The sequence below is a fragment of the Hippocampus bargibanti genome, linkage group LG11, assembly GCF_051943395.1.
Source record: "Hippocampus bargibanti isolate YZ-2025 linkage group LG11, ASM5194339v1, whole genome shotgun sequence".
NCBI classification, from domain to species: domain Eukaryota; kingdom Metazoa; phylum Chordata; class Actinopteri; order Syngnathiformes; family Syngnathidae; genus Hippocampus; species Hippocampus bargibanti.
The window spans coordinates 1,981,887-1,992,301 of record NC_142744.1 but is presented as its reverse complement, the minus strand read 5'-3'; the positions used below and the strand labels follow the sequence as shown (position 1 = coordinate 1,992,301).

The 10,415-nt window shown below is 38.8% G+C and overlaps 1 protein-coding gene across 1 annotated transcript; it reads left to right on the top strand.

Moving 5' to 3' along the window:
- The first annotated feature begins 1,522 nt into the window (after positions 1–1,522).
- On the top strand, positions 1,523–10,406 carry nmnat2 (nicotinamide nucleotide adenylyltransferase 2). Its single transcript, XM_089007777.1, has 11 exons — positions 1,523–1,727; positions 3,940–4,028; positions 5,111–5,178; positions 5,252–5,330; positions 6,332–6,458; positions 6,539–6,619; positions 6,704–6,748; positions 7,598–7,674; positions 8,361–8,462; positions 8,569–8,636; positions 9,871–10,406. The coding sequence occupies exons 1-11, from the start codon at positions 1,643–1,645 to the stop codon at positions 9,971–9,973; spliced, it is 924 nt and encodes a 307-aa protein (XP_088863903.1). The 5' UTR covers positions 1,523–1,642; the 3' UTR covers positions 9,974–10,406.
- The last annotated feature ends 9 nt before the right edge of the window (positions 10,407–10,415 follow it).

The following is a 10,415-nucleotide window of genomic DNA, read 5'->3' as shown; positions in this document are numbered from 1 at the left end:
GATCGTTTTAGCATCATTCACGCCCCTCGCGTCAACGTACTTTTCGTATTTAAAAGATGAACCTTCAGGTGAGTCTTGTCTCGCTGGGTGGACCACCACCACCTCGTGACATACTGGGTTATAAATCAAGCATGACCCCCGCTAACCCGGAAGTGTGTTCTTGTGTAATTGTATTATTACTATCTGCTATTTTCAACGGCTACAATATATCATTTTACTTATGGTTTTATTGTTATGTGCTTCGTTTTATTGTTTTTATTGTAAAGTGTCCTTGGGTGTTTTGAAAGGCGCTTGAAATAAAATGTATTATTATTATTATTATTATAAGTAGTAGTGTCATAAAGGCTATTTTGTGTGTGTCCGAGTGTGCTGTGGAATTTACACGGAGACCGCTGGGATTGGGTCCAGCAAACCCCCTTGTGGGGATAAAGGGATCAGAGGGATGGAATATTTGTAATTAAAAAAAAAGTATTATTAGATCAACGCAAGAAAAAAATACCAAATAAGTCTCCTGATATATTTAACTGCATGCATGGTACTTTCAAGTAAGCCTCACATGAAATTACCCAAATTACGATTCCTATTAATGATAATAATAATAATAATAATAATAATAATAATAATAATAATAATAATAATAATAATACATTTTATTTTAAGCGCCTTTAAAAGCTCTCAAGGACACTTTACAGTCACAGACAAGCGTATAATCTAAATAACTTAACCCATAATATAGACAAGCATAGGTAGTATAATGAATAAAATACAATCACAAATAAAATACAATAAATAAAATACAGATATAAATAGAAACAAGAGAAAGAGCTACACAGAAAATGCGATTTTAAATAGGTGGTATTACACCTATTTATAATTGCATTTTCTGTGTTTCTATTGATAATTGTATTTTATTTATTGTATTCTATATATAATGGTATTTTATTTATTATTATATCTATGCTGGTCTGTGACCGTAAAGTTTTCTTGAGAGCTTTAATGTATTATTATTATTATTATTATTATTATTATTATTATTATTATTATTATTATTATTATTATTATTATTATTATGCATTTCACCAAAAACATTCACGTGTAATTTCTACCACAAATAACCTGAAATTCATTCAATGAAATGTATTATTATTATTATTATTATTATTATTATTATTATTATTATTATTATTATTATTATTATTATTATTATTATACATTTCACAAAAACAACATTCACAGGTAATTTCTACCACAAATAACCTGAAATTAATTCAGTGAAATTTATTATTATTATTATTATTATTATTATTATTATTATTAATATGCATTTCACAAAAAACAACATTCACGGGTAATTTCTACCACAAATAACCTGACATTAACTCCATTGAATGTATTATTATTATTATTATTATTATTATTATTATTATAAAGAAGCCCCCAAACTTTTTGTTGACCCATTTATTTTCACGCTCGCTCTCGCTTGTCACGTGACCAGCCCGCATGTGAGGAGAAAAAAAAAGTGACGCCACTTCCTCTCAGCATCCTGCTGCAGACAAGGCGACCTCGCCTCTCGCTCTGCGTCTGACAACCGACACGCAAACCCGAACCAGAAACGGTACCGGAACCCGGACAAGAAGCGGACATGCCAGAAACCAGCAAAACTCACGTGATCTTGCTGTCGTGCGGCAGTTTCAATCCTATTACCTATGGACACATTCATATGTTCGGTAAGCGCTTGTGTGTGACGTCACAACGAAAGAAGGTTCGGGTTTCCTCGTCGCTGTCCGGCGTCGCGGTGCTGAAACTGGGTGTTCTTTAGCTTTGCTAGCGCGTTAAAATGCGTCAAATTGAGTTTTAGCCGTGAGAAGGTAGCCAGGCAACCAGGCCCCAACCCCACCCGCGATGTGACGCAGCCTCCAAAACAACAAACTCATCGTCAATATTTTCAAAACAGGAACATCACAGACATTAGATTATCAACACATTATTCTTTCACTGCCAGACGATGTGACAAAAATGTGTCTATACCAGTGCCAGGGTTTTTATCATATTCACTCAAATTGCAGGACCTACAGAATATTGATTTTTAATAATAATAATAATAATAATAATAATAATAATAATAATAATAATAATAATACGCGACCCTACTGAGGAATAAGCGGCACAGAGGATGGATAATAATAATAATAATAATAATAATAATAATAATAATAATAATAATAATAATAATAATAATAATAATAATAATACGCAACCCTACTGAGGAATAAGCGGCACAGAAAATGGATGGATGGATAATAATAATAATAATAATAATAATAATAATAATAATAATAATAATACGCGACCCTACTGAGGAATAAGCGGCACAGAGGATGGATAATAATAATAATAATAATAATAATAATAATAATAATAATAATAATAATAATACGCAACCCTACTGAGGAATAAGCGGCACAGAAAATGGATGGATGGATAATAATAATAATAATAATAATAATAATAATAATAATAATAAGATGAGATGAATAATAATAATAATAATAATAATAATAATACGCGACCCTAATGAGGAATAAGCGGCACAGAAAATGGATGAATGGATAATAATAATAATAATAATAATAATAATACATTTCATTGAATGAATTTCAGGTTATTTGTGGTAGAAACTACATGTGAATGTTTTTTTGTGAAATGCATAATAATAATAATAATAATAATAATAATTATTATTATTATTATTATAATTATAATAATACGCGACCCTACTGAGGAATAAGCGGCACAGAAAATGGATGGATGGATAATAATAATAATAATAATAATAATAATAATAATAATAATAATAATAATAATAATAATAATACTACTACTACTACTACTACTACTACTACTACTAATAATAATAATAATAATAATAATAATAATAATAATACGTCTGCGTACAGGAGTGGTCCATCGATGAGAAGGTTTCTTCAGCCGCCATCTGTACTTCATGGAAGGTGTCGGACGTTTCGCTTCTTATCCAAGAGGTTTGAAAGGGGAGTAAAAGAAGCTTATTTTCATAAAACAGCAAAACCCTTCTCTAAATCGCCATGGTGGGGTGAGGTTCAATTTGGATCGTTCCTACAACCGACATCTGAGGCAACATAGGCTTAGTTATGCTGACGAGGTGATTCCTGTCACGGTGGTGGATCCCAAAAAAGCAGGCAGGAGGGAGCAGGAGGTTGTATTTTACAAATTGTATTAAAATAAAGTCAGCAGGAACAAAATCTAAAACATCAAAAGCATCTGAACAGAAAAATACAAAGTATCAAAGAAAACCAAGAGTAAAAGTCAAAAAGTCAGAAAACACATGCAATGAATGCACTGCACAATGCAATGACCCGACACCGGATGGTTGTGCCGGGGGTCCTTTTGACTGCCACTGATTGGAACGACCAGCACCTGTGCAGGTGCAGGCGGGGCCGACAGCGCCACCCATTGGTCGCCAACCAGATCATGACAATACCAATCAAACTAGTGAAATTCCATGCTCATCTATCAAGCTAGCGAACGAGCAAGCTAGCTCACTTTGTTTCTATTTAGCTAGCTGGCTAATACCTTACATCACGGTGTCAAAGTCAAGGCGCGGGGGCGAAATCTGGCTCGCCACACCGTTTTCTTCGGGCCGCGAAAGCAAATCAAACTTGTGCAATTCCATGCTCATCTATCAAGCTAGCGAACTAGCGACCGAGCTAGATCTCTTTCTATTCAGCAACCTGGCAAATCCCTTACATCACAGGTGTCAAAGTTAAGGCCCGGGGGCCTAATCTGGTCCGCCACATCAATTTTTTCGGCCCGCAAAAGCAAATCAAACGTGTGAAATTGCATGCTAATCTATCAAGCTAGCGAATGATTGTGTGTTTGTGTGTTTGTGCTCTCCCACAGAAAAGGCAAGGGACTACCTGCACAAAAGTGGCCGTTTCATCGTGATCGGAGGCATCATTTCGCCAGTCCACGACTCGTATGGAAAAGCTGTGAGTTGGCCCCCTGTTCATCCAATCGTGAAGTTCATATCGTAACACACGGGTGTCAAAATCAAGGCCCGTGGGCCAAATCTGGCCCGTCACATCATTTTATTCGGCCTGCTAAAGCAAATCAAACTTGTGAAATTCCCTGCTCATCTATCGAAGTAGCTAGCGATGAGCTATCTAGCAAACGACGGAGCTAACGGTTAAGATAGCTAGTTAGCGATTAAGCTAGCTGATTGGTAATCGAGCTAGCTAGTTAGCAATCAAGCTATCTAGTTAGTGATCGAGCTAGCTAGTTAGTGATCGAGCTATCTAGTGACCGATCGAGCGATCTAGTTAACGATCGAGCTAGCTAGCTGTCCTTCTATTCAGCAAGCATGCTAATCCATTACATCACATGTGTCAAAGTCAAGGCCCGCGGGCCAAATTTGGCCCGCCATATCATTTTATTCGGCCTGCGAAAGCAAATCAAACTTGTGAAATTCCATCCTCGTCTATCGAACTAGCTAGCGATCGAGCTAGATAACAATCGAGGTAGCTAGCAATCAAGCTAGCTAGTTACTGATTGAGGTAACTAGTTAGCAATCGAGGTAGATAGTTAGCGATCAAGGTAGCTAGCGGTCGAGCTAGGAAGCAATTCAGCGAGCTGGCTAAACCCTTACATCACAGGTGTCAAAGTCAAGGAGCGGGGGCCAAATCTGGCCCGCCATATCATTTTATTCGGCCTGCGAAAGCAAATCAAAGTTGTGAAATTCCATGCTCGTCTATCGAATTAGTTAGAGATCAAGCTAGCTAGCAATTGAGTTAGCTAGCGATCAAGATAGTTAATTGGTGATTGAGCTAGCTAGTTAGCGATTGAGGTAGCTAGCAATCAACATGGCTAGTTGGCGATTGAGCTAGCTAGTTAGCGATTGAGGTAGCTAGCGATCGAGCTAGCTAGCAATTCAGCTAGCTAGCTGTCTTTCTATTCAGCAAGCTGGCTAATCCCTTACATCACAAGTGTCAAAATCAAGGCCCGGGGGCCAAATGTGGCCCGCCACCTCATTTTATTCGGCCCACGAAAGCAAATCTGTTTTTGTGTCCGTCAGGGTCTGGTGTCCAGCAGGCATCGTCTGACCATGTGTCAACTAGCTGTGCAATCGTCCGATTGGATCAGGTGAGTGGCGTCAAATATAGCTAGCCAGCCACCGCTACCGCCGCCTGCTCTAACTTCTTTCCATTGGCCGCAGGGTGGACCCCTGGGAGTGCTACCAGGATACCTGGCAGACCACCTGCAGTGTCCTGGAACACCACCGAGACCTCATGAAGGTGACCGACACATTTTGTTTTGAAAACTCGTTAATCCTTGCTTCATTTTTTTTGGTATAAATAATCATAATCCATTTCATTTCTAAGCACCTTTCAAAACTCTCAAGGTCACTTTACGGTCACTGGATCCGTTTTTCTGCGGGTGAGCAGCGGCAGCCACACCCGCCAGCGTTCTCAACCCAGAAGTAACTCAACTAGATAGAAAGCAAGCTAGCTAGCTAACAGAATGCTAGATAACTAGCTAACTAGATAGCTAATATGTTACCTGACTCAAATAGCTAGCTAGCTATATTACTAATAGCTAGCTAGATAGCTCATAGATAGCTTGCTAGCTAGATAGCTAATATGTTTCCTGACCCGTCCAGTTGCAAATAGCTGAAGAGTTGCTAGCGTGCCTAGATAAAAAGGCTAATGTCAATCACAAGAGCAGTCTGTTGCCATGGTAATCACAATCGAGCATCAGACAGGTTAAAAAGACGCCATTGGACCAAACATAATAATAATAATAATAATAATAATAATAATAATAATCCATTTCATTTCTAAGCGCCTTTCAAAACTCTCAAGGTCACTTTACAGTCACTGGATCAGTTTTTCTGCAGGTGAGCAGCGGCAGCCACACGCGCCAGAATTCACTCAACCCGGAAGTAACTCAAATAGATAGAATGCTAGCTAGCTAGCTAATAATAGCTAATAGATAGATAGCTAGCCAGACACTAGCTAGATAGACAGACAGCTAATGGATAGCTAGCGAGATAGCCACCCAGCTAGCCAGATAGCAAATAGCTAGCTTGGTATTTAAGATGCAGACGACATGCAGACATTTTCAAAATTCGCAATCAATTCATTGGCATTAACTCATTCACTGCCATTCCCCAATTTATTCGGGATTAAAAGCGCACCCGTGTAGAAGGCGTGTGCTAGCGTGTGCAGGCGGGTGTCGCCACGTCAAACGGCGCGATCGCCCGACGAACAACAAATGACGCCATTGTCCTCCCTAGCGAGTGACGGGATGCATTTTGTCAAACGTCAACACGCCGTCGTCGACTCCCGTCATTGGTCAGCCACAGACACAGGCTCCGCCCATTTACCAGAACCACAACAATTTGAATCGCAAGACCACTTCTGGTACGTTTTTTTGGCCGTCTGCGTAAACGAAGATGACGAAGATGAAGATCAAAGTTGAGGTTGAATTTGTGGCTTTGCAGTGAAACTTTGGGGAAAGCTGAACGAGAGTTTGGCCAAAGTTTGCTGCGCGCGTCCTCACATGGAACGTTTTACTTTCATTGGTGAGTTTGAACCAATCACCATCGTGCACAATTTTTTTGGGTCGCTTTCCTGCACGTTACTGATATTAATGTTTCTGGCATCAGACGAAAACGCCAATTTAGGACCTGCCATGACATATGAGGAGATCGGTGAGTGTTTGTGTGTGTTTGTATAACTAGTCTTGTGAGGACCACTAACATTTTATACCATACGTAATGAGGACATTTTTGACAAGTGAGGACATTTTGGCCGGTCCTCACAAGTTTTTCATTGTAAAGGCTTCTAGAGGGTCTATATATGCATCTGTTAAAGTTTCAGAGAGGTCCTCTCAAATTCACCCAAAAATGATTTTTTGGTGTGTATTTTCATTTCACTTGGACACACGCTTTTTACTCACTGTGTGTGTTTATGTGTGTGTGTGTGTGTGTGTGTGTGTGTGTGTGTGTGTGTGTGCGTGGTTAATGAGAGGAAAAAAGTTCATACCACAAAAAGTATAACAATATTTTAACCAAATTCACAACAGGGGTGAGGACTTTGATTGTGTCCATTCAGAAACCTCACTCCTGCTGTTATTTCAGTTTCAAGTCCACTTTTTAATGCTTTGATTTGAAAGAAGTTGAAGTGGGAGATGGGGTGACATTTAGTGTAAGTTCTTCTTCTCTAAACTTATCAGCAACGTTGGTCCTCACTCCTTATCTGGAGTTATCCGGACCTCACAAAACCATTGAAACAGGAATGTGTGTGTGTGTGTGTGTGTTTACACTAAAAAAAATGGTGTGTTGAATTTACTCCATTTTATTTTGTGAAGTGCTTGCACGAAATGAAATCTGTGTCCAGATACATTTTTTAAGCCGCCCTCAACTAAAAAAAATGTATTGAGCATTTTTTTCACAGTGTATCCAGTAAAAGGTATGCTTTACTGAAGGTGTCTTTTTCCCTCCCTCCCTCCCTCCCTCCCTCCCTCCCTCCCTCCCTCCCTCCCCTCCTGTGGTGTGTAGAATTGCGCATTTTGCTCCTGTGTGGAAGTGACCTCTTGGAATCCTTCTGCATTCCTGGTCTGTGGAAGGACAGTGATGTAAGCACCCCCCTCCCCCCGTCATCATGCCCTTGACCCCTCACCCTTAACCTACCGACCCCCAGTGCCCCCCCCCCACACATTTCCCACCCCAACTGTCTTTATTGTGTTTATTCAGGAATTGAAAAATGCGACGTGGTGCGCCATTCCCGAATTTGTTTCCACCTTAGATTTTTCTGCTGGGGGGTTGATAAAGCGCTGGTCAGACCTCTGGCAATGTTTTTCCCTTCCACTAGGTGGCAGCCTTTTGTCCATGTTAGCACTTTGTTCCAGCTTCAGTTGTTGTTAAAGCGCTATATAAACCAATATGTATGTATTGTATTGTATTTTGGACAGCCGCCCCTATTTCAAACTCATATAACTCCAGACACATAAAATTTAGGAATTAACTCTTTTTGTCTGATGAAAGAAGAGAGTCTAAAGCTTCTTATGCTGAATTGAATGCCTATATAGTCCGAAAACTCAATATTCTGTAGATCCTGGAATTTGAGTGACAATGACAAAAACCCTGGCACTGGAGTGGACACATTTTTTTGCACATTGTCTGGCAATGAAGAGTGATTTGTACACATAAAAGTGAGTGAAGGAACTTGTAAAACGACTTAAAAAGCAGCCACATAAAAAAAAAAAATTGGAATGTTACCACGGAAACGGCGAATGAAATCATCAGTCAAGCGCGTTTGCAGATGGAGGTGATCGTGGGCGACTTTGGCATGGTGGTGGTTCCTCGTGACGGCGCTGACACGCAACGGATCATGAGGCAGTCATCGGTGCTGCGCAAACACCAGGTAGGAAGCGTCCTTTATTTCTTCTCGCGCTTTGAGGAACAGATGTGGAAATGTGCCAGGGTTAGGTTTTTGCGACAGATGTCAACTTTGTTTGATTTGCTCTTAGGACAATATCGTGGTGGTGGAGGATGACAACAAGCATCCCATGGCCAGGGTTAGCTCCACTAAGAGCAGGTGAGACCGTCGCCACCGACGCAGATAGATGGATGTAGCTAGCTAGCTAGCTTTTTATTTATTTTAGTTATTCCAGGTTGAGTGAACGCTAGTCTATTTTTGTTTAAGATGGTGTATATATAGGATTTAAAACAAAGAACATCTGTAATACTGTACAATAGCTATCTGGCTGGCTGGCTAGCTATCTAGCTGGCTAGCTTTTAGTTATATATTGGCTTGCTAGCTAGCCTTCTATCTATTTGTCTTACTATTCTATTTGACTTACTTCCGGGTTGAGTGAACGCTGGCCCGTGTGGCTGCCGCTGCTCACCCACAAAAAAAACTGATCCAGTGACTGTAAATAGACCTTGAGAGTTTTGAAAGGTACTTAGAAATTATTATTATTATTATTATTATTATTATTATTATTATTAAAAAGTTGTTTTTGAAGAGTTGGAACGGATTAAAAATTGTTACATTGATTATATTTGAGATTGCTGTTTTGGTTTTCGCACAAATCAGTTTTCAAACAGGTTTCTAGAACAGATTTTCTAGACTTTATTATTATTATTATTATTATTAGTATTATTATTATTATTATTATTATTATCCATCCATTTCCCATAAAAAAAAAATTAGTGACTGTAAAGTGTCCTTGAGAGTCTTGAAACGCGCTTATAAATAAAATGTATTATTATTATGATTATGATTATTATTATTATTATTATGAACAGAAAGCCTACCTTGTAGGTGGCCACCATCTTTTTTTGTCCATGTTAGCGCTTTGTTGTTGTTATTAAAGCGTTATTTAAACCAATATGTATTGTATTTTGTACAGCCTGCCCCCATTTCAAGCTCAGATAACTCCAGACCTATATAACTTAGTAATTAAGTCTTTTTTTCCGATTAAAAGAAGCGAGTCTAAGGTTTCTTACGCCACATTAAATGTTTATATATTCCTAAAACTCAATATTCTGGAGGTCCTGGGATTCAAGTGAAAATGACAAAAACCCTGGCACTGGAGTGGACACATTTTTTTGCACATCGTCTGGCAGTGAATGAGTTAATGAATCACCTAGCGGCTCAAAAACGACCGGCTAATTTTGTAACAATAATATTTATACATTGAGTCAGATTCATTGTATGCATAGTTCAATCGCATTCTGTAACATGAGACTTAACGATATTCAGCGTTAGCTTTTATTTTGAAGGAGGAGGAAGTGATGTGTTATTTGTTTTTTTTGTGTGTGCACAGACTGGCGCTGCAACATGGCGACGGCCATGTCGTGGACTATCTTTGTCAGCCGGTCATCGACTACATCCTCAACACGCAACTCTACATCAAGGATTCAGGATAGATGCTTAAGAGTTTTGAAAGGCGCTTAGAAATTAAATGTATTATTATTATTATTATTATTATATTATTATTATAGTGTTCAGCCGAAGAGTACACAAAACAAAATGGCGGTCGAGCAGAAAAAGGAGATCATCGAGACCTTTGTATATTATGTCTACACATGATACGTGTGTAGTTTTCAGGCTTATTTAGTAGAAAATTATGTTTTATTCTGCGGGTGAGCAGCGGCAGCAGGCGCTATCGTTCACTCAACCCGGAACTAACTCAAATAGATAGAAAGCTAGCGAGCAAATCGATAGCCAACAGATACCTAGCTAGATAGCCAGCCTGCTAGATAATGAATAGACAGCTAGATAGCTAGCTAGCCAGCCAGATCGCTAATAGATAGAAAATAGCTAGATAATAATAATAATAATAATAATAATAATAATAATAATAATAAT

Coding starts and splice junctions, on each gene's coding strand:
- nmnat2 (XM_089007777.1), top strand. CDS start 1,643: ATGCCAGAAACCAGCAAAACTCACGTGATCTTGCTGTCGTGCGGCAGT. Junction 5,179..5,251: donor CAATCGTCCGATTGGATCAG/GTGAGTGGCGTC, acceptor CATTGGCCGCAG/GGTGGACCCCTGGGAGTGCT. Junction 8,637..9,870: donor GTTAGCTCCACTAAGAGCAG/GTGAGACCGTCG, acceptor GTGTGTGCACAG/ACTGGCGCTGCAACATGGCG.